A 23820-nucleotide genomic window follows, 5' to 3' on the forward strand; every position below is an offset into this window, starting at 1 on the left:
ATAGATCCCAGTGGGCAGCCCTGTTGGTTTGAAGCAATAGAACAAAGTAGGAGTCAAGCGCACTTTAAAGACCAACAAAGTTTTATTCAGAATGTAAGCTTTCCTGTGCTAGAAGCACATTTCATTAGACAATAGGATGGAATGGCAAGCAGTCCTAAATATAGAGAAAGTGGGCAGTGAACCAGCATGCAAAATCATGGAAATGTCCCTTAGCAAATTAAACGAATCACAAGCCAGAGCTATTTAATCTGCTAAGGGACATTTCCATGATTTTGCATGCTGGTTCACTGCCCACTTTCTCTATATTTAGGACTGCTTGTCTTTCTATCCTGCTGTCTGGGCCCATGGGGCTTGGCCCCCTGACTGGGTTTTTGGGCCCCTCACCCCCCATCCCAGGGCCTCCCCTCTTCCTCCCACTCCAGTGCAATTTAACTGCACAGGAGGGGCACCCAAGAGCAGTCGCTGCCTGTCCCGTGCCATTTATAGGGTGACTTATAGGGTCAACTTATTGTCTGGCTCTAAATCACACGGTAGGAGGAAGAGGGGTGGCCCCAGCCTCTCCAGCTTCCTGCTGTCACCCCCATGGCTCCGTCCCCCATGGCCCCCTCCCTCTGCGGCCCCTAGCTACAGGGCTGAAGAGGCTACTTGACTCTGCTTTGTTCCACTGCTTCAGACCAACACAGCTGCCCACCTGGATCCAGAACAGAGAAATGGTATTGAAACCCAACATCAAATAAATTACGATAGCCCACAGCAAAGTGACAGGTTTTCCTGGGCCTATTTTAACTGGATGGGGTAAATGGAAATATATTCAAGACTTTCTTTGTAGAAAAAGCCCAGCAGGAATTCATTTGCATATTAGGTCACACTCCTTGGCATCAAGCCAGCCAGAACTGCATTCCAGTACATTTCTGCTTAAAAAAAAAAGACCTGGATATACTTATTAACCTATCATTCTGATTGGGTTACCACCAGTTCCCTCTAAACTGCAGAGTCTTGTTGAGCAAAAATTCTATTTTGTGAGCTACTGGCATTAAAGTTGTGAGTGAGCTATTGCACAAATTAGTGTGCTCTGGGGTCATCCTTCCTGAGCTAAGACAAAAATGTGTGAGCTGGAGACTGAAAATCTGTGAGCTAGCTCACACTAACTCAGCTTAGAGGGAACACTGGTTATCACATTTTGAAAAGCAAAAAAGGACACATTTCCCGACGTGCCTACTTCAAACAACTGATCACTATTGCTAAACCTCATTTCCAGTACCCCTACTCTTTAAGGTAGGGTTGCCAGCTCCAGATTAGGGGATTCCTGGGGATTTGTGGGGGTGGACTATGGTGAGGGTGGGGTTTGGAAAGGAGACGAGAGGGGTAGAATCATAGAGTTGGAAGGGACCTCCAGGGTCATCTAGTCCAACCCCCTGCACAATGCCGAAAGTTCACAATTAAAAAAGGCAAAGGTAGTCCCCTGTGCAAGCACCAGTCGTTTCCGACTCTGGGGTGATGTTGCTTTCACAACGTTTTCATGGCAGGCTTTTTACGGGGTGGTTTGCCATTGCCGTCCCCAGTCATCTACACTTCCCCCCCAGCAAGCTGCGTACTCATTTTGCCGACCTCGGAAGGATGGAAGGCTGAGTCAACCTCAAGCCAGCTAACTCAACCGGGTTTTCCTGGGATCGAACTCAGGTCGTGAGCAGAGGGCTCCAACTGCAGCACTGCAGCTTTACCACTCTGCACCATGGGGCTCTTAGTTCACAATTACCTCCCCTTAAATTCACGGGATCAGTATTGCTGTCAGATGGCCATCTAGCCTCTGATTAAAAACCTCCAAGAAAGGAGAGCCCACCACCTCCCGAGGAAGCCTGTTCCACTGAGGAATCGCTCAAATGGTCAGGAAGTTCTTCCTAATGTTGAGCCGGAAACTTTTGATTTCATTTCAACCCATTGGTTCTGGTTCTACTTTCTGGGGCCACAGAAAACAATTCCACGCCATCCTCCATATGACAGCCCTTCAAGTACTTGAGGATGGTGATCACATCACCTCTCAGCTTCCTCCTCTCCAGGTAATAATGCCATAAAGCCCACCCTACAAAGCAGCCATTCCCCCCCCCTAGAAGAACTGATTGATTTCTGTTACCTGGAGATCAGTTCTAATTACATGAGCTCTCCACTTCAGCCACCACTGGAAGTTGTCATCCCTGAGCAGAAGCTGGCCTTCACTGGGAGGGGGGACTGCTGGGCAAAACAGGCTCAGCCTCCCAACCTCAACAGAGGATGTTTTCATCAGTTTTTTTTAAGAGCTCAAAAGAGGATAGACACAAACAACAGGGTTGCCAGCCTCCAGGTGGGGCCTGATCTCCTGCTTTTACAACTGACCTCCAGCTGGCAGAGATCAGCTCCCCTGGAGAAAACGCAAAAAACTACACAGGTTCCAATGTAAGTTTTATACAAACAACAATTAAAGCACCTCATCCATACAATACGGCATTTCCCTTTTCCTTGAATGCAGCGACTGTATTCATATCAGCTCTGCAAGAAAGGCGGAGGCTGGTACCTCAAGGCCATGATTATCTTTTTGCATAGACAGCTCAGCTGCCAAGTAAGCCAGTTCGGTGCAGTGGTTAAGTGTGCGGACTCTTATCTGGGAGAACTGGATTTGATTCCCCACTCCTCCACTTGCACCTTCTGGAATGGCCTTGGGTCAGCCATAGCTCTGGCAGAGGTTGTCTTAAAAGAGCAGCTGCTGTGAGAGTCCTCTCAGCCCCACCCACCTCACATGTTTGTTGTGAGGGAGAAAGATAAAGGAGATTGTGAGACATTCTGAGATTCAGAGTGGAGGGCAGGATACAAACTGGTTGAGAGCCAGTTTGGTGTAGTGGTTAAGTATGCAGACTCTTATCTGGGAGAACCAGGTTGGATTCCCCACTCCTCCACTTGCAGCTGCTGGAATGGCCTTGAGTCAGTCATAGCTCTCAAGAGTTGTCCTTGAAAGGGCAGCTGCTGTAAGAGCTCTCTCAGCCCCACCTACCTCAAAGGGTGTCTGTTGTGGGGGAGGAAGGTAAAGGAGATTGTAAGCCACTCGGAGATTCAGAGTGGAGTGCGGGATATAAATCCAATGTTATCTTCTTCTAATGAGAAAAGGTGGTGGGAACTAATTTGCATTGCTCTGCATGGGCTTTTTAGCACTGTATTTTGGCAGGCTGCGTAACGGCCCTTGATAAGGTACAAAAGACTGGTCACCTCAGAGGTGAGCCAGTTCTGAAGCAGTTGTGTAGTGCTACTGATCTATCAATAAAGACAGCTTTCCGACCACACTGGAAGCCTTCTTTAATTGAGGATAGTCCTGCAACTGACACCAGGGTGCAAATTCCATGATAGCCATAATTTAGAACAGGAACAGAGAATGTATTTTATTTATTTACATTGTCTACAGTCTGCCTTTCTCACTGGAACTCAAGGCAAGATTACATTGAATGTATCGGTACAATCAGTACAGTGGGACATCCAAACGACAACACACTAGGCATTTGGCCTGTAGAGATCTGGAAAACCAGAGGTGAAGCACAGTCTAAGTATTAACGTGACATATTAGATAAAAGCAGAAATTACATAATAGGATCCTAGTTTAGGGGTTACCTGGTCAGTCAGATGTGCAGGCAGGGAATGAGGCTTACCTTTCCAGGAGCAAGGAGAGAGAAGCAAGAGATAACATCTGCATCACCAGGAAGTGACATAGGCATGTCAGTAATGGGGAGGAGGGGAATGGTCAGGTTTCGGTCAAAAGGCTACAGTTTGAAGCTAAGTCTACCACAGAGGTTTGCCCAAAATCCAGAGGGTCGTCCCTGATGTCACCAACTTGCTGCCTATGTCAACTTCCTGTTGACATAGGCACATCGTATTTATTTTCTACATCCTGCTTGCTGGGGGTGGGGGTGGGATCAGGGCTCTTCTTGTAGCAGGAACTTCTTTGCATATTAGGCTATACACCCCTGATGTAGCCAATCCCCCTGAAGCTTACAGTAAGCCCTGTAAGCTCTTGAAGGATTGGCTACATCAGGAGTGTGTGGTCTAATATGCAACGTTCTTGCTACAAAAAAAGGCCCAAGGAGGTGGTAATTCCCACAGTGAGAGGAGCACCCTACAACCATCCCCCCTCCCACTTTCTGATATATCTGAAGCGGGGGGGAGGGGCTGTTGCACTCATTCTCTCTCTCTTCTTCCTAGAGACAGCAGGTAGCCCTTGTGTGAACCAGAAAGCTTGACCAGATGGGCCCTATAACTTTATGACCACAACTCCAACAAATGGGGCCTGGTAGCAGCAGGACAAGGGCAAGTCCATACAAGTGCAGAGGGCCTCTGTGCTCTTCAGAGGTTTCTGCTGCTGCAGATCTCTTGATGCTTCAGCTCTCTCCTTTTTGGGCCCACCAAGGAATCAGCACTACCCTCTGTCAGGCTCTGGGCCGTCTTCTTTCTTCTGCTGCAGGCCAGTCCAGCTGACTCAGGGGAAAGAGTTTTAAACAATATCTGTTAGCTTGACAAAGAGAAACTTTGTCCTTGGCTGGACACATCACAAAGCTGCCAAGAAATCAGCACTGTCCTCCATCAGGCTCTGGGCTCCTTCTCTCACCCACTCCAGGACAGCCTGGCTGCCTCAGGGGAAAGAGTTTTAGTATCTAGTAGCTTGACAATCTCTTTTTTTCCTCATATCTCCTGAAAGAGAAATTCTAATTCTTCAGTTTTGCCAGCAAATGAATTGGCAGTTCCCTCAGTCGAGCTTTGGGCCACCTTCCCTTTGAGGAAAGAGGCTCTCCTAAATAAGGCCATCTGACCAGCCAGCAACCCGAATTCTCAAAGCCTTCTGTCCTAATAGGGAAACCTGAAAAGGTGGAAGGATCACAGTGGCCACTGGGAGCAACAATTGAATGCCCTTTTTCACCCATTTGTCCCAGGCCCCTCCCCAGAGCTTTTTTTTTTGTAGCAGGAACTCCTTTGCATATTAGGCCGCAGCCCCCTGATGCAGCCAATCCTCCTGGAGCTTACAGTAGGCCCTGTAAAAAGAGCTTTGTAAGTTCTTGGAGGATTGACTTCATCAGGGGTATGTGGCCTAATATGCAAAGGAGTTCCTGCTACAAAAAAAGCCCTTCTCCTCCCCCACAGATAATCATTTTAGAAAGTCATGTGTGTAGGAGGGAATTGGTGAGGGAGTGGAGATTCTGGAATTCCTTATAGGCTCTCCATCTTTCCCCTCAAGGTCTGGGCAATCCTAGAGGCTGAGGTACAGACTGAGAGTCTTTGCTTAATATTGGAGGGATGTCCTGGGCTTGTGAGGGTGAGATGCTGTGGGACAGTGAACTTAGGTGGTCATCTTCTTCTTTAAACATGGTTTCTTTCTCGGTTTGTTTTAAAAGAAACCATTCAGAGCGCTAGAGCGCTTGTGCGCATCAGTGCTTGCCCCCCCCCGAGGTGAAAAAAGGAATCCGGCTTCTGGGTCACCTTCCCATGTGGAGGTGTCCAGCCGCCTCACGGATGGGATGCAGGTGGCATGTGGGTGAGAGTGTGGAGGCTCCGGAATGGCTCTTTTTGAGCCATTCCAATTCGGGACGCCTCCAAGCCGCCCCATAATGCCCATTTGTTCTCAGCCATTCTGATTGTAGAAATGATTTACTAGTTTATATACACATCTTTTCTGGTTTATTGATTGGCTTATGTTTTTGCTTGTCAGCTACATTCTATTATGTGTGTTATTCTTACCATATTGTAATTCTTCTATGTAATTTCTTGAAATTTCTGGCATTTTTAACACGTTACACTGCTTTGTTTCTGGAGCTGTATTATTATTGTTCTTGGGAAGTTGTGTGCAGTTGTTCTCTTTGTCTTCCCAGCCCTGGTTTTTGCTTGGTCTTCAAATGGCAGAGCTCATCTTTGCTTTCTTCCTTGTGAAATCTGAGAGTTTCAAACATGGTTAAAGCTCCTTCTAGAGTCTGAGCATGTATAACATTTCTTCTTGGCTAGGGTAAGATTTCTGTGTAGATTAAAGCTTTTTACAAGATATTATTGTTTCAATGCTTCATGTGGTCTGTGGTTGTCTTTTAGCTGCGCAATAAGAGAAGTGCTCTTTTCATTGGCTAAGAGGTTACATGGTTTTTCCTTGTGTAGGTTCTTAGAGGTTTTCTAAAACTGCTACTCGAACTCCATTCAAAAGGTTTTACCCCCTTCATGGGTTCCTAGATGCTGCTGAAGAGTGCCACTGTGACTGAATCACTTCCCACACTCTGAGCATTAAAAAGGCTTCTCTCCCCTGTGTGGGTTTTTAGATGTTCTTTAAAATGGCCAGTGTACCTGAATCTCTTTCCACATCTTGCGCATTCAAAAGGTTTCTCCCCCGTGTGAGTTCTTCGATGCTGTCGAAGAGTGCCACTCCAACTAAATCTCTTTCCACAGTCTGGGCATTCAAAAGGTTTCTCCCCTGTGTGGACTCTCTGGTGGCTTTGAAGATCACCGCTCCACCTGAATCTCTTTCCACATTCTGAACACTCAAAAGCTTTCTCCCCTGTGTGGGTTCTCTGATGCTTTTGAAGATCACAATTCTGAGTAAATCTCTTTCCACACTCTGTGCACTCAAAAGGTTTCTCCCCTGTGTGGGTTCTATGATGCCGCTGAAGAGTACCAGTCCGACTGAATCTCTTTCCACACACTAGGCATTCAAATAGTTTTTCCCCTGTGTGAGTTCTTTGATGGTCTTGAAGATGACAACTTTGACTTAATCTCTTTCCGCATACTAAACATTCATAAGGTTTCTCTCCTGTGTGTGTTCTTTGATGATCTCGAAGAGTGCCACTCCGACTGAATCGCTTTCCACATTCTGAGCATTCAAAAGGTTTCTCCCCTGTGTGGATTATTTGATGCTGCTGAAGATGGCTACTGGAACTGAATCTCTTTCCACACTCTGAGCATTCAAAAGGTTTCTCCCCTCTGTGGGTTCTTCGATGCTGTTGAAGATTGCGGCTCTTACTGAATCTCTTCCCACACTCTGAGCATTCGAAAGGTTTTTCCCCTGCATGGGTTCTTATATGGTGTTGCAGAGTGCTACTCTGACCGAATCTTTTTCCACACTCTGTGCATTCAAAAGCTTTCTCTCCTGCATGAATTCTTAGATGCTGTTCCAGAGTACCACTCAACCTGAATCTCTTTCCACACTCTGAGCACTGGAAAGGCTTCTCTCCTGTGTGGATTCTCTGATGTAGCAGAAGATCGCCACTCTGACTGAACCTCTTTCCACACTCTGAGCATTCAAAAGGTTTCCCCCCTATTTGGGTTCTTTGATGACATTGAAGATGGTTACTTTCTCTGGATGAGAGGCTGTTGTCTGTCTCCACCATAGTCTCTCTTATAATTCTGGCTTCTTTCGCAAAGAGAGAGAGAGAGAGAGAGAGAGAGAGAGAGAGAGAGAAAGAATATCATTCTTATGTGGGGAAGAACAGAAATTCAAACAAAAGTAATTTTTTTTCTGAAAGAGCAGAAATATGGTCAAGAAACATGGTCATGGAACTCTCTGTCCAGGGCAGTGATGCTCTGTATTCTTGGTGCTTGGGGGGGCACAGTGGAAGGGCTTCTAGCCCCACTGGTGAACCTCTTGATGAAACTTGGGGGGTTTTGCCACTGTGATACAGAGTGTTGGACTGGATGGGCCATTGGCCTAATCCAACATGGCTTCTCTTATGTTCTTATGGGCCAGTGGAGGGACAGGAGTCGGAACAATGTTTTGCAGTTCAGTATTTTGATAACATGCCTCATCACAATGACAGCAATTTGCATCTATGAAAGATCCTTACCCAGAGAGGCCACACTCCCACAGATCTCCAGCATGACTTCCAGATAGAGAGCTCTTTGGTGGGGATCCAGCAGGGCCCACTCTGCTGTGGTGAAATGCACACCCACTTCCTCAAAGGCAAAGGGACACTGGAAGAAAAAGCAGATTCTCTTATCAGAGGTTATACCAGACAAAGATTGCATACTCAAAAGGTATAGTCTGAGAAGGTCCAGAATGGAAGGCTTGACATGGGTAAAGAGCAGGGTTGGAATTCTAGCAAGAGCTCCTTTGCATATTAGGCCACACACCCCTGATGTAGCCAGTCCTCCAAGACCTTACAAGGATCTTTTTTGTAAACTCTTGGAGGATTGGCTACATCATGGAGGTGTGGCCTAATATGCAAATGAGCTCTTGCTAGAATTCCACCCCTGGGTGGCTGGGTCATATGATTGGGTTACATCATTCCTCCCCTGGTGCAGGTCCCCTCAGGCCAAGGTCGGGGGCTGGTGGCAGGCTCTCCCTGCCCACATGGACAGCCTTTCTCCACGTGCAGCTCCAGCGATGCTGCGAAGGAAGTCTCCGGAGGGGATAACAAATCAGCAAGAGGAGCGTGGTTGCCTAGCAGAGAAGGAGCAGGGAGAGGTTTCCGTGGCCCTGAAAAATGCAGCAGAGCTGGTAAGAATGCACCAGCTGGCTACTGACAGAATCTCTCTCAGTCTCCTCACCCCCTCTCTCCTCCACCCCCCCAGATTTCCCAACACCCCACCAACCAAATTTTTCTGGCTACACCCCCTGCACCTGATAAAGGATGATGGGCCCAGGCTGTGTGTTGCTCAGATCCCCAACTTGGACTGAAGGTACAGCAGCCATCTCCACACCTCTGGAATGACGATTGCTCAACAGCATCTCTCCACTGCCTGTTAGCAAGACAAAGGAGGAAAGAAAGGTCTTTTCCAGGACTTTCTATTCCACTTGCTTATTTGGTCCCTGCTTCACCAGTTTGGTGCAGTGGTTAAGAGCAGCAGACTCTAATCTGGAGAGCTGGGTTTGGTTTCCCACTCCTCCACATGCAGACAGCTGGGTGACCTTGGGTCAGTCACAGTTCTCTCAGAGCTCTCTCAGTGCCATCTACTTCACTGGATGTTTGTTGTGGGGTGAGGAAAAAAAGGCAATTACAAGTCGCTCCGAGATTCTGAGCGAAATGCGGGGTATAAATCCAACTTTTGTTCTCACACACCTCTTCTAAATAGTTGACTTGCTTTCCTATTGAGAAAGACTGGAGGGCATGAATACAGTGAAAAAGAGGAGGGGAACCCAGCTGAACCCATAACAAGCCCAACAAAACTCTCTTCTTCTCTCTGTAGCGAGGCAAAAAGCACATAGCTTGAATAAAACTTCATTGATCTTAAAAGTGCTTTCTTTGCATCTCCCCCGATGGAGGGAACTGGGCAATGGAAACTTTGGCTCTTTCCATCCTTCCCCAGGGGATGAGGAGGGAGAAGAGCCTCAGCCATGTGAAGGAAGAGAGGCTTGGCTCAGTAGCTCTGCAGTTGGATGGAGCCTAGCAAACTTAAATCACCCAGCAGAGCTACAGAGCCAAGCTCCTGCACTGGCTGAGGCTCTCCCAATTCTACAGGGCCCATAAAGTTGAACTTTTTTTAAAAAAAAAATAGTTTTTTATTATTCAGCAACATCAATCAATAATCCTCCAAAAATAAACATCAAACATATTGCATCACATTTCCCATCTCCCTCCCCCCTTTTTATGACTTCCCCGGTGCATTCAACTTAAAATACAAAAAAGAATAAAAGGTAATATTAACCTATTAAGAACCTTCTAAAAACTTATAAATATAATAAAATACAAATAAGAACAGAATTACTTATTACTATTATTTTCTATCTTAATTAATAAAAAAGCTGAAATTTTCTGACAGGCCTAAAATAACTAACTGGGAGAAGGCTGCCACTCTATGCGGCTGAGCAATACCATCAGAAGGACCACTAACAGATAAACGGAAGAATTACGACATCAATATAATCTGATCCACCTGTGTTGCCAGGCAATGTTCCCTCTAAGCTGCAGTGTCTTCTGAACAAAAATTCTACTTTGTGAGCTACTGGCATTAATGATTGTGTTCTGGGGTCAATTTTCCTGAGCTAAGATAAAAACGTGTGAGCTGGAGGCTAAAAATCTGTGAGCTAGCTCAAGCTAACTCAGCTTAGAGGGAACACTGGTGCCAGGCCACAGTCTGCCATCCCTACTCCAGCATCCTATTTCCCAGTGGCCTGCCAGATGCCGCTATCATGTTGTGTGAAGGAGAGTTTAATTTTGTTATCCCTGGCCATCAGACTCACAGGAGTGCCCAAACACATTGAGGTACAGGGAGTCCTTACCACAGGAAACAGTAAGGTCATCTTGGGCACATTCCTGGGTGTGCGCTCTGTGCTCTTGCTCCAAGAAAGCTTCTTCTGCCTCAGGGAATGTTGCTTCTATCTTCAGAAGCATCTGAAACAGCAGCAAGGAAAATCAATTAATGTATGGCCAGGGCTGGTGCTAGGCTTTCTGGCACCCTGGGCGAATCACCAACTAGTGCCCCCCCATTATTAAGAAAAAAATAAGGAAAATGAAGAGCACCAAGCTTGAAACTTTTCACATTTTGAATTTACCGATTTTTAATTTTATTTTTTTTTAAAAAATGTGATAAGTTATTAATAAATTGTGAGAATAAGTGCTTGCTGGAAGGAGGGTGGCAGGATAGGATGAGGTGGGAGGCCAAGTTGCACATCGGGGAGAAGGGAGTGGCTTGGCTTTGTTGAGGGCAGCTTGGTGATGGGAGAGGACAAGGTGACAGTGGTCAGGAGCCAGAGTCATGCGTCAGGGAGGGGGCACCCAGTGGTGTCCCCTAGGTGAGGTGGCGCCCTAGACAACTGCCTACTTTGCCTACTCCCATGCACTGGCCCTGATGCTTCCACAAGCTCCCTGGTGAGGCGGCCCCATCCCATCTGCAAGGCGACTTGGCCTGTTTAGATGGGGAGGCGCCTCAGAAGCCAGACTGCTCTTTTTCTCCCCTGAAGAGTCAAGAGCTTGTGCACTCAAGCGCTCTGGTTAGAGGGAAGGGAGAAGGGAGGAGGAGAAGAAGGAAGAGGAGAAGGACAAGGAGAAGAAGGACAAGGAGAAGGAGGAGGAAGAGGAGGAGGAGAAGAAAGCAGCTTGGGGCAGCTTGCTGGTTTCATACCTCTAAGGCGCCTCTCTTGCGCCCTTCCGGTTCCAGACATGGATGGGGCGACTGGCTGTTGGCTTAGAAACTTGCTTCCACTTCAGAAGTGGTAGCTTTTTGAGCTGGTCTGCAGAGGCCAGAGAATGGAGTGAGTGTGGGACGGGGAAGGGCAGCAGATGTTTGTGCGTGGAAGGATTTTTGGGGTCGATTTCAGAGCCGTTGCTGAGTCAACCCAAAGTGCTGGTCTGGAATCACCCTTACTGTTACCGCTAGTTGGCGAGCTAGACTTGTTTTTAAGGCAGGAGATGTTTCAGAGGTGCTTTGCCATTGCATCATGGCCCTGGTATTCTATCCAAGTACTACCCAAGACTGATCCTGCTTAAACTTCTGAGATTTGGCTGTCCAGGTCAGGGAGCCGTGAATGATAGGTAAGAGATGGAATGGAAAAGAGAACAAGGAATGGATCCTGCTCTGCTCCTAGACTCTGCACCCTCCAATCAGCGAACTTCTGGAGGGATATGAAATTCTTGAGCAGAAGAGGCTGCTGAAGGAAGCTGTGAAATCTCCCATTTGGAGGCTTTAACGCTTAGACAAATATCACTGAGGGACCGTTTAGGCTGTCAATGGCTGGTCAATATTGAAAACAAACCAAGAACATGGAATACTTCCTTTGAATCTCTTCTCTCCCTTTCAGAATTAGAGGCAATGCAAACAATAAGGGACAGATTATTTGAGGAAGAGCTATCTGAACTGTACAGTGCAGCTAATAAGACACGCTCCCCTCTTAGCCATGGGATCTTGCACACTGTGGGTGTTCCTGCTAGCTACTTTTACCAACTTCAGGCTCCAGCGTTACGCAGAATCTTTTCTCATGCCCTCCCTTCAGTGATTTTAACTGGGAGATTTAACAGTACACCTTTTGCTAACAGACAGTGGGCCTTTTCACACTTACCGGTGGAAACCAGAAGGGAGTCGGTATTGTGCTGCCTTGCAGTAATCCGAGACAGGGATGGGAGTTTTCAGACACATTTTTTTTTCCCCCGGTAGGGTTTCATGATTGAAGCAAGCCATTTCACACTGTTCCGCTTTTATCTCGCTTCCACCAGCACCAGCCGTTTTTGCCTGCCGGCTCGCGATCTCCAGCTTATATTTTTTTTTAACGTCCCGGCAAAGATTGCTATAGCGCTATAGCGACGTATCACAACAGCAACACCATAGAGATGGCTAGGCTCCATTGAGATAAGTTACCAGGTTTCAGCGGCGGCGATCTCTGGCATCTTAATGGAACCCAGGTATCCCTATGGTTATGCTGTTGTGATACGTCGCTATAGCGCTATAGCGATCTGAGCCCGACGTCCCCCCCCCCCCAAAAGCTGGAGATTGCGCGCCGGCGAGCGAAAAAGGGCGCAAAAACTGCTCCCAGATTAGATACTGGACATTTCACACAGCGCCCCATACCGATTTCAACCCGGAAGGAGGGGTTGAAAACTGGAAGAAGCTGCTCTTTGTTAGTAACACTTCAGGCATGCCTCACTACTGGGACAGCCGCGGGACTGTGTGAAAAGGTGATAGTATTCCGGTAGCAGCCAGTTACTGAGTCGGGTCTGTCTGAAATGCCAGCAGAAACCCGTTACTGTTCAGTAACTGACCAGCTTCCATACCGGAATACATAGGCTGTGTGAAAAAGTTCTATGCCTTTGTGCAAGTGTGTCCATTGAAACCATGTCTCATGTGTTATTAGAATGCTGTTATTATGTGAATATTCAGTGCAGCATTTTATCGTTAATTCTTGATAGTATCTTAGAGCTTCCCCAATAGACTAGATATGATGGGGAAAATCTTGGAGACGGCGGAATCGGACTATTTATCCCAGTTGTTGGCCGGGGAATCTAAGGAAGATGCAAGAAAACATTGGGAGAAGCTATATGCGTGGTTAGATACTTAACTTATTCTGGTGTGAACTTCCATTCTTATCTTTTCTCTTAAGATGTATACTAAATGCTGAAAGGTAATTTAATATAGACAGATAGTCCTAGTGTCGACTTACAATCTGTATAATATTCTATATAGACTATGAAGATATGGTGTAAAATGAATAATAATAATACTTTGTTATTTTATCTGTAAGCTTTATTATCATGCAGAATGGACTATAACTGTATTGCTAAAACTTAATTTTCTATTCCCATTTTCCCTTTTATCTTTGGAATATCAATAAAACTTTAAAGATAGTATCCTAGAGCTTCCAGATTCATATAAATGGCTGTATCTATTAAACAACAAAGATGGGAACACCACTGATGCTGTGGCAAAGTTTTTGCAGGCTGCTCTTCTTAGACGCAGTAATGTATTGCAATTTAAATTTGTATTAGACAGACTGACTTTTAAATTATTTTTGTACAGATTTTAGACCCTTTTAGAATGTTCTTTTGTCTTGACTCATGTTGACATGTTTTATCTATTTGTATGCATATGTGTGTGTACATCTATTTTTCCCCCTCTCTTTTTTCTCTAATGCCAATAAAGGTAACCGAACTTAAAAAAATAGTTTAGGACAAGGCCAGATACCGTTGCTTGAATTGGACACATCTGGAGGAACTCCCCTCACCTGCTCTGCCAGCCTCTTCTCCTCAGCCTGACTCAGGAGAAAACCTTCGGCCAGGGCCACTGCTTGGGAACTGGTCTCTGGCTCGCATTCTCTGACCCAGTACTGCATTTCCGGGGGCAGGATAGCCAGGAACTGCTCCAGGATCACCAGGTCCAGGATCTGCTTCTTGGTGTGCCTCTCTGGCTTCAGCCACTGGTTGCAAAGTCTGTGGAGTTGGCTCCAAACCTCTCGAGGCCCATCAGCCTCATGGTAGTGGAAGTGACGGAAGTGTTGGCAATGTACATCTGAGGTCATGGTGTCTTGAGCCAGGATTTCGGGCCCAGCCCTTTCCCAGAATTCAACCCCACTCCCAGCTTGGAGGGGAAGGGGGCCTTTGCTCGCTGTCTTGCCAGTTCCAGATCCTTCTGGGTCCTGCTCTTCCATTACCTGACTCTTCAACTGAGTCACCTCCATCTGTGGAAAGATGCCTTTATTCACTTGGCTCTGAAAAGAGGCTTCTCTCTGGGGGAAGGAGAGACACAGGGAGTAACACGTCACAAGGAAAAATGAGAATGGAGATATACCGTTGAAAATTACAAACATGCTCAGAGGACACGTGAGAATTGTCCTGGCGAATCAGAACAAAAGTGCTTCTTGTGGTTTGTAGACCGGGTTTAATATCATTTGTGCTATTTACATGTCAAGGTATTTTAAATATGCTGCACTGGTTTCTTGCGAAAATTAAATGCAAGGGTGGCCAAACTGTGGCTAGGGAGCCACATGTGGCTCTTTCACACACATTAGGTGGCTCTCAGAGCCCCTCTGCCCCAATGGACAGCTTGGAGAAGGCATTTAAAGTTAAAATTGCTTTCTTTCCACCTCTCCCTGCTTCCTCCCAGAGGAGATCCTTTCAGAGGAGATCCGGGAAACTACAGGCCAGTCAGTCTGACTTCAATACCGGGAAAGTTGGCAGAAACCATTATCAAGGACAGAATGAGTAGGCACATTGATGAACACGAGTTATTGAGGAAGACTCAGCATGGGTTCTGTAATGGAAGATCTTGCCTCACTAACCTGTTACAGTTCTTTGAGGGGGTGAGGGGGTTCTTTGAGGGGATGAACAAACATGTGGACAAAGCAGACCCAATAGATGTTGTTTACCTTGACTTCCAGAAAGCTTTTGATAAAGTTCCTCATCAAAGGCTCCTTAGTAAGAGCGAGGGTCATGGAGTAAAAGAACATGTCCTCTTGTGAATCAAAAAATGGCTAATTAATAGGAAGCAGAGAGTGAGTATAAATGGGCAGTCTTCGTAGTGGAGGACGGTAAGCAGTGGAGTGCCACAGGGCTCAGTACTGGGTCCCATGCTCTTGAACTTGTTCATAAATGATTTGGAGTTGAGAGTGAGCAGTGAAGTGGCCAAGTTTGCAGATGACACTAAATTGTTCGGGGTGGTGAGAACCAGAAAGGATTGTTGAGGCTGGGTGAGTGGGCATCAATGTGGATCTGTTGAGGCTGGGTGAGTGGGCGTCAACATGGCAGATGAGGTTCATTGTGGCCAAGTGCAAAGTAATGCACATTGGGGCCAAGAATCCCAGCTACAAATACAAGTTAATGGGGTGTGAACTGGCAGAGACTGACCAAGAGAGAGAACTTGGGGTCGTGGTAGATAACTCACTGAAAATGTCAAGACAGTGTGCGATTGCAATTTAAAAAGGCCAACACCATGCTGGGAATTATTAGGAAGGGAATTGAAAACAAATCACCAAGTATCATAATGCCCCTGTATAAATCAATGGTGCGGTCTCATTTGGAATACTGTGTGCAATTCTGGTCACCATACCTCAAAAAGGATATTATAGCATTGGAAAAAGTCCAGAAAAGGGCAACTAGAATGATTAAAGGGTTGGAACACGTTCCCTATGAAGAAAGGTTAAAACGCTTGGGGCTCTTTAGCTTGGAGAAACGTCGACTGCGGGGTGACATGATAGAGGTTTACAAGATTATGCATGGGATGGAGAAGGTAGAGAAAGAAGTCCTTTTCTCCCTTTCTCACAATACAAGAACTCGTGGGCATTCGATGAAATTGCTGAGCAGTCGGGTTAGAACAGATAAAAGGAGGTACTTCTTCACCCAAAGGGTGATTAACATGTGGAATTCACTGCCACGGGAGGTGGTAGCAGCTACAAGCTTAGCCAGCTTCAAGAGGGGATTAGATAAAAATATGGAGCAGAGGTCCATCAGTGGCTATTAGTCACAGTGTGTGTGTGTATATATATACATTTTTTTGGCCACTGTAACACAAAGTGTTGGACTGGATGGGCCATTGGCCTGATCCAACATGGCTTCTCTTATGTTCTCCCCCATATATTTGTTTTCCTTCCTTCCATTCATGCCTTAACGGCTCTCAAACATCTGACGTTTATTGTGTGGCTCTCACATTAAGCAAGTTTGGCCTGGTTAAATGTCTCTGTTTGGCTTTTTAGAGATGTTACAAGCTTAGCCTCTCATTCCTTTTGCTCTGTCTGTCCTAGGGGCTAATTCTTAAGGCAAGAGCTCTGTCCAAGCACCACATGAGGGGGCCCAACTCACTCCGAGGGAAGGACCAGTTTACAGAGAAGAACATAAGAAAAGTCATGTTGGATCAGGCCAATGGCCCATCCAGCCCAGCGGTCTGTCACACCGTGGCAAAAAAACAGACCCAGGTGCCATCAGGGGTGATTTCAACAGCAGGTCAGCAACCTAGTGCAGTGGATGGGACAGCCATGGGGGTGCCTCCCCTGCAGGGGTGGTGGGCACTCACAGCTCCTCTTCTGTGACCCATGGCGGGATCCCCACACGGGCTGCAGGATGAGCCCTTGTGTTTCCCTTGTGACATCAGCAGCCCCTCCATAGATGCAGCCAGGGTGGATTTGATGTAAATCAAATTGATTTAAATTGTGATCAGTAAGACTTGATTTAATCATAGTTTTCTACATAAAGATTCATTTTTGCTGGTATAACCTTGATATTCACAATTAGATGAAAATTTCATTTTTAGAATAACAACTGTTCATATTAGTTTTACAGTTATATAAAAATACTGATTTTAATACTATTAGAAACACATTATAGATAGGTAGAGGAACTTCATTAAAATATTTCCAAACTGGGGCTGATTCCGCATTTGGCGTTTGCCCTCCTTTCGCTCCGGGGTTGTTCCATGCGGGCCAGATTTCCCGATTCCGCATTAGCAGATTTCCCCCGGATTCAATTCCCAATCTGTTCCATGTTTTCTGATTCCACATTACCGCTGCTCCCGGAGTTCCCCCTCCCTCATACGTTTCCCTTTTTTTTACACGCATGCGTGTTTGCGTTACAACGTAATGCCAGAGGCATAATACTGGCAAAGTCACGTGTTTTCCTTTCGCCCTGCCATTGGCAGGTTAAGCACCATGAAATCTGAGTCGGCGATCCACCGTTTTTATCCACACACGCTGAATGTTAAGCACACAGTTTTCTGTTAAAACCTATAACAAATTACAAACAGATGCGTGAAGGGGGGGGGGAGAAATATGCAGAGGGGTTAAGGGAGAAAGTTTCCCCAACCTATCAAAAATATAAAGCTGTAAACATAATCAAATTTCCGCTCCCGTTTGAGGCCATGGGGGGTAGGAGATTGATAAAGGTGGCAATCATGCATGTTTAAAGTAGTTCATGCAACATCGCTTTTTATTTAGTTGCGTTGCAACGATCTTATTTGGAAAAAAATATAGCAGGATTTTTTTTGAAGGGGGGAAGAACGTAATCGCGATGCAATGGCACATTATCAAATTCACGTGGAATATAGTAAAGAAGGGTGCAAGTAAGTGATGCATTCAAAAAAAAAGAAAATAGCGTTACATCGTTATATTGTTTTCGCGCTGTAACGCGAAATGAGTTGTTTTTTAAAAAAAATTAATCCATTTCAGGAAAATATTGCATAATTTTCAAAGGGAGTAAAATTGCGGAAGTATGACGAAATAACTGGGCGGAATCATGGGCGTGAAGTTATGTGGGTGTGTTCTACTGATGCAAGAAGTCTGACAGCGCATCGGCTCGAGTTCTGCACATAAAATTCTGAGCCTCGGAATCGCATCAAAAAAAAGATCTGGTATTTTGCCGATCTCCTTAATCCGGGGCAGCACTCTTCGGAGGCGGGTCAAACTGCCACCCCGGGTCATAATGTGCGGAAACCAACATCTGCCCCGGGGGAAACACAGCGTTGGAGCTGGAGCAAAGGCTAATGCGGAATCACCCTGGGTCTCTTTTAAGGCCTGCTGCCCAGGGTTGCCAAGTCCAATTCAAGAAACATCTGGGGACTTTAGGGGTGGAGCCAGGAGACTTTGGGGGTGGAGCCAGGAGCAAGGGTGTGACAAGCATAATTAAACTTAAAGGGAGTTCTGGTCATCACATTCAAAGGGATCGCACATCTTTTTAAATGCCTTCCTTCTACAGAAAATAATGAAGGATAGGGGCACCTTCTTTTGGGGCTCATAAAACTGGACTCCCTGGTCCAATCTTTTTTAAACCTGGGGGGTATTTTGGGGAGAGGCACTGGATGCCACACTGAAAATTTGGTGCCTCTACCTCAAACAACAGCCCCCCCCCAAGATTCCCAGATACCCGCGGATCAATTCTCCATTATTTCCTATGGGAATAAGACTCCATACAAAATAACAGAGTTCCCAGCAGACATTTCCCTCCCCTCCCTCCACTTTCTGATGACCCTAAAGTGGGGGGAGGGCCTTCAAACCGGGGGATCCCCTGTCCCCACCCGGTAGGGTTGCCAATCCCCAGGTGGGGGCAGGGGATCCCCTGGTTTGGAGGCCCTCCCCCCGCTTCAGGGTCGTCAGAAAGTGAGGGGAGGGGAGGGAAATGTCTGATGGGAACTCTGTTATTCCCTAGGGAGATTTATTCCCATAGAAAATCATGGAGAATCGGTCCACGGGTGTCTGGGGTGGCTTTTTTGGGGGGTAGAGGCACCAAATTTTCAGTATAGTATCTAGTGCCTCTCCCCAAAGTACCCCCCAAGTTTAAAAAAGATTGGACCAGGGGGTCCAATCCTATGAGCCCCAAAAGAAGGAGCCCCTATCCTTCATGATTTCCTATGGAAGGAAGGCATTGAAAAGGTGTGCCGTCCCTTTAAATGTGAAGGCCAGAACTCCCTTTGGAGTTCAGTTATGCTCGTCACAGCCTTGATCCTGGCCCCACCCCCAAAGTCTCCTGACTCCGCCCCCAAAGTCCCCAGATATTTCTTGAATTGGACTTGGCAACCCTACTGCTGCCATTATGGGTTTTCTCCTCCAGGGAAAGAATAATGTGACAAACCTCGGGTTATGCACACAAAGAATCCAAAGTATTGTGGAGTATTCTGCTCAAAAAGTTTCACTCTCGTTTTTCTTGCTTGCCCCTCCCTCCTCCTCACACTTAAGTTTCTTCTTGTGCAGAGCTATTCCACTCCAAGCAATCTTTTTCTATCCATTGAACTTTTTGAAATTTAGCACTTAAGGGGTTGACTCTGTGTACATAGGTTTGTAGAACAATGAGATTAAGGTTTTTTTTCTCAACTGTTCATGTTATAACATTTTTGCTGTGTAGAAGAGGCATGTGACCTCTGCAGACACAAATTAAGAGTTTTGGGAACTGCAAAACCAAGCATCTGTCTTCTGTGATAATATCTTGTAGACAGAGAAACTGCCCAGTAATTTTACAGAAACCTCTGGAAGAGCATGAGATTGTGAATGGATTAATAGAATTTATTACCAAAAAATTTAAACATTGCATGAATATACAGTCTTACGCTTCAGAATTAAAAACTAATCCTTATTTCATGATGGAATAGCCTTTGGATGATGATATATTTTCCTCAAAAAGCATTTTATTTTAAAAAATCCGATTTAAATTTTTAAAAATCCAATTTAAATAAGGAAAATTTGATTTAAATTTTAAAAAATCCGATTTAAATTAAAAATACGATCTTTTTGATTTAAAAAAAATCATTGATTTTTGTCCACCCTGGATGCAGCCAAACCCTCCTTGATCCAGGAGAAAGTATCACTCCTTTGTGGGAAGATTAGCTGCTGCTGCTCAGTTACCACCTAAGGCACCAGTAGATCAGTCACCACTGACTCAGCATAAGAACATGTGAAGCCATGTTGGATCAGGCCAGTAGCCCATCCAGTCCAACACTCTGTGTCACACAACGGCCAAAAAAACCAAGTGCCACCAGGAGGTCCATCAGTGAGGCCAGGACACTAGAAGCCCTCCCATTGTTGCCCCCCCCCAGCACCAAGAATCAAAGAGTTGGAAGGGACCTCCAGGGTTATCTAGTCCAGCCCCCTGCACAATGCAGGAAACTCACAAATACCTCCTCTTAAATTCACAGGATCCTCATTGCTGTCAGATGGCCAACTAGCCTCTGTTTAAAAACCTCCAAGGAAGGAGAGCCCACCACCTCCTGAGGAAGCCTACTCCACTAAAGAACTGCTCTAACAGTCAAGAAGTTCTTCCTAATGTTGAGCCGGAAACTCTTTTGATTTAATTTCAACCCGTTGGTTCTGGTCCTACCTTCTGGGGCCCCAGAAAACAATTCTACACCAGAAGAAGACAGAGCATCACTTGTCCCAGACAGAGAGTTCCACCCATACACTGTGGCTAATAGCCACTGATGGACCTCTGCTCCATATGTTTATCCAGTCCCTTCTTGAAGCTGGCTATGCCTGTAACCGCCACCACCTCCTGTGGCAGTGAATTCCACATGTTAATCACTCTTTGAGTGAAAAAGTCAGCCCATTTTGGGAACAAGCCTAAATCCAGCCCTTGAACAGCTTCAGATGGCTACTAACAGTGTTCCTTCTAAGCTGAGTTAGCGTGAGCTAGCTCACAGATTTTTAGCTTCCAGCTCACACATTTTTGCTTTAGCTCAGGAAGGATGACCACAGAGCACACTAATTGATGCAGTAGCTTACAACTTTAATGCCAGTAGTTCACAACTTTAATGCCAGTAGCTCACAAGACTGCAGCTTGGAGGGAACACTGGCTACTAAGTGTATCTGGAGAGAGATTGCCAACTCCAGGTTGGGAAACTCCTGGCAATTTGGGCCATGTTTTCTCCCGGTGCATTCAGTTTGCAAAATGCTGCTGCTGGTGGGTACTTGAACTCACATCTGTGGCACTCCCTGGTGTGTTTACGTCGCTCATGCCACAATCCTCACAGTGATGTGCCATTTGTTCCTCCTGGCCCTGTGGGAGGCTGATACCAGAGGGTGTGGCCACATCAGCATGCTCCGCCCCACCCTGCCAGTCAGAGGGGAGTCACCTCGTGCTGCAATTGGTGGACACTGGTGCTGTTTCCATGATCTTCCCTGGCTTTGCTAAGTTCTCTGCACCTTGACCACAGAAGAAAAAGACTGCAGATTTACACCCCGCTCTTCTCTCTGAATCAGAGCAACTTACAATCTTCTCTATCTTCTTCCCCCACAACAGATACCCTGTGAGGTGGGTGGGGCTGAGAGAGCTCTCACAGCAGCTGCCCTTTCAAGCACAACTTTTGTGAAAGCCATGGCTAACCCAAGGCCATTCCAGCAGGTGCAAGTGGAGGAGTGGGGAATCAAACCCAGTTCTCCCAGATAAGAGTCCGCGCACTTAACCACTACACCAAACTGGGTGTTTTCCCAATTTCCCACCTCCTCTGCTGGGAGGGCCAAGAACACCAGCTGGCAGCCCCAGCCCCACACTGGGCCCAAATCAGGGTCTCAGGATGGTGCTCTGGTTGGTTCCAACGCTGGCAAGAGTTCCCTTCCCCCTTCCTTTTTTACCCATCCAACCGAAAAAAGGCCAGCTTTTTGTTTGCTTTTTTTCCCCTTTGAAAATGACCAGCAACAGAACATATCAGATTCACACATTTACCTTTTCTTGTATTGAAAGACACTGATTGTCCGCCTCGTCCGCGCCCAACAAAATAGTGGAACAAAACTGAGCGCTAACAGGGTTGCCATCCTCCAGGTGGGGCCTGAAGTCCTCCCATAAGAACATAAGAGAAGCCATGTTGGATCAGGCCAATAGCCCATCCAGTCCAACACTCTGTGTCACACAGCGGTCAGGCCCACAACCCAGGGGCCATCAGGAGGTGCACCAGTGCGGCTAGGGCATTAGAAGCCCTCCCATTGTTGCCCTCCCAGGATTTCCCTGGCTTCCAGCCGGCAGAAATCTGCTCCCCTGGAGAAAGAGGCTGCATTGGAGGGGGGACTCTCTAGCCTGGTTCCCATCTCCGTCCCCACAATCGGTCCTTTTCTAGAATCCACCCCCATTTCCAGCAATTTGCCAGGAGTTGGCAACCCTGGCTGAGTAGGATCACAGCCTTCTTTCCTAGATCACAAAGCTGATCCCCCGCAGTAACTCACTTTGAAGGAGACCTCTCCGAGATCCGGCTGCTGCTTCTCTGCAATCCTCCCTGGACTCTGGAGCTGTGCAAAAGCAAACCCCTCCCCCCCCCCGGCCTCTCTAGCAAGGATCTTGGTGGTTTTAACCCTTTTAGTGCTGCAGAGGAAAGGCAAATACGACCAGTCCTCGCCAGGAGCGTCGGCCGGGCTGCCGTCAGCGACGCCCAGTAACTCTGCACAGGGCTGCGCTGTTCAGCCAGCTCAGAAATAGGCCTCGCAATGCCTTCTCCTCTATGTTCTTGGTAGAATTGCCAAGTCCAATTGAAGAAATATCTGGGGACTTTGGGGGTGGAACCAGGAGAAAGGTTGTGACAAACATAATTGAATTCCAAAGGGAGTTCTGGCCACCACATTTAAAGGGATCACACACCTTTTAAATGCCTTCCCTCCATTGGAAATAGTGGATAAGGGCGCCTTCTTCTGGGGCTCATAGAATTGGACCCCCTGGTCCAATCTTTTTGAAACTTGGCGGGTCTTTTGAGGAGAGGTACCAGATGCTATGCTGAAAATTTGGTGCCTCTATCTAAAAAAAACAGCCCCAGATACCTGAGGATCAATTCTCCACTATGCCCTATGGGAATCGGTCTTCATAGGAAATAATGGAGTGCCCAGCAGACATTCCCCCCCCCCCGCACCACTGCTTTCTGATAACCCTGAAGTGGGGGGTGGGCCTCCAAACCGGGGGATCCCGTGCCCCCACCTGGGGATTGGCCACCCTAGTTCTTGGTCAAAAAGTTGAAGCCTGAACTCCATGAGTCCCCAGGGTGGCCACACACAAGCAATCAGACTGTTGATCAATTTTTAAAAAGGTTTATTAAGTTTAGTTCAATTTCTGACCACAAGAATTTATTTGACTGCAAGAATGAGATTCTGAAGTCATGCAGTGAGAAACCCAGAAAGCTAGCTCCACTGCTCAAAACGTTCAGGACTTGCATTAGACCAGGTGTGTCAAACATGCACTCTGGGGGTCAAATCAGGCCTCCCGAGGGCTCCTCTCAGGCGCTGGAGCAGCTGGCTGTCATCTGCTTCCTTCTCCCTCTCTCTTGCTTCCTTCTGCATCACAGCTTGCTATGACAGGCTTGCTCAATCGCACAGGAGCAACAGAGCAAAGCCTCTATTTTCTCCACTGGCTGAGGCTCCTCCCTTGAGGAGGAAGGAGGAGGGAGAGCTTGCTTTGCAAGGTTCTCTCAATTGCACAGCAGAGCTACTGAGCCAAGCCTCTCTTCCTTCTAGTGGCTGAGGCTCCTCCCCCTCCTGGCCTCCTGGGGAAGGAAGGAAAGAGCCAAAGTTTCCTTTCCCCAGTACCCTGGATCACACAGGAGAGATATGAAGAAAACACCTTTAAGACCAAGGAGTGCTAATGTTTTAAGCATGTTTTAAGTTTCTAAAAAATCTTTCATTGTGTTTGTGTCCTTTATAAAGTTTATATTTCTACTACCTAATATTACATTTTTTGACACACATGGCCCAGACCCATAGGGTCTCATTTATGTCAAATTTGGCCTTCATAATAAATGAGTTCGACACCCCTCCCTGCATTAGATGGCATAAAGCTGAAACTCGTGGTCATGAGGTGAGGGGGCCGCTTCACCCACTCCTAAGCTCTTCTATCCATTCCTATGTCATTTTTGAATTGTGAGGTGGTTAGTGAAGACAGGAGCCCCGTGGGGGAGAGTGGTAAGCTGCAGTACTGCAGTCCAAGCTTGGCCAGTGTGTGGGAGTAGGCAACGTAGGCAGCCGCCTAGGGT

General features: G+C 46.7%; 3 protein-coding genes across 3 annotated transcripts in view; 1 reads left to right on the forward strand and 2 right to left on the reverse strand.

Moving 5' to 3' along the window:
- Positions 1–23820, forward strand: part of LOC132571344 (zinc finger protein 850-like) — a 359929-nt gene that overhangs the window by 94675 nt on the left and 241434 nt on the right. The window lies entirely within an intron of this gene.
- Positions 1–23820, reverse strand: part of LOC132571235 (zinc finger protein 883-like) — a 216748-nt gene that overhangs the window by 19524 nt on the left and 173404 nt on the right. The gene's annotated exons all lie outside the window — the stretch shown is intronic.
- LOC132571267 (zinc finger protein ZFP2-like) lies at positions 3379–22124 on the reverse strand. The gene is made up of 6 exons (XM_060238021.1): positions 22034–22124; positions 13634–14134; positions 10202–10313; positions 8603–8721; positions 7827–7953; positions 3379–7393 (listed from the first exon to the last, which is right to left on the reverse strand). The coding sequence occupies exons 2-6, from the start codon at positions 14084–14086 to the stop codon at positions 6219–6221; spliced, it is 1986 nt and encodes a 661-aa protein (XP_060094004.1). The 5' UTR covers positions 14087–14134; positions 22034–22124; the 3' UTR covers positions 3379–6218.

Source organism: Heteronotia binoei, chromosome 5, assembly GCF_032191835.1.
Source record: "Heteronotia binoei isolate CCM8104 ecotype False Entrance Well chromosome 5, APGP_CSIRO_Hbin_v1, whole genome shotgun sequence".
NCBI classification, from domain to species: Eukaryota; Metazoa; Chordata; class Lepidosauria; order Squamata; family Gekkonidae; genus Heteronotia; species Heteronotia binoei.

Bases quoted from the DNA above. Each gene is read 5' to 3' on its own strand.
- LOC132571267 (XM_060238021.1), bottom strand. From the start codon at position 14,086: ATGGAGGTGACTCAGTTGAAGAGTCAGGTAATGGAAGAGCAGGACCCA. The intron at 8,722-10,201 runs GTAAGGACTCCC...TCTTGCTAACAG, and splicing joins TGACCTTACTGTTTCCTGTG to GCAGTGGAGAGATGCTGTTG. The intron at 7,954-8,602 runs GTGCAGGGGGTG...TTTTTCTTCCAG, and splicing joins GGCCCATCATCCTTTATCAG to TGTCCCTTTGCCTTTGAGGA.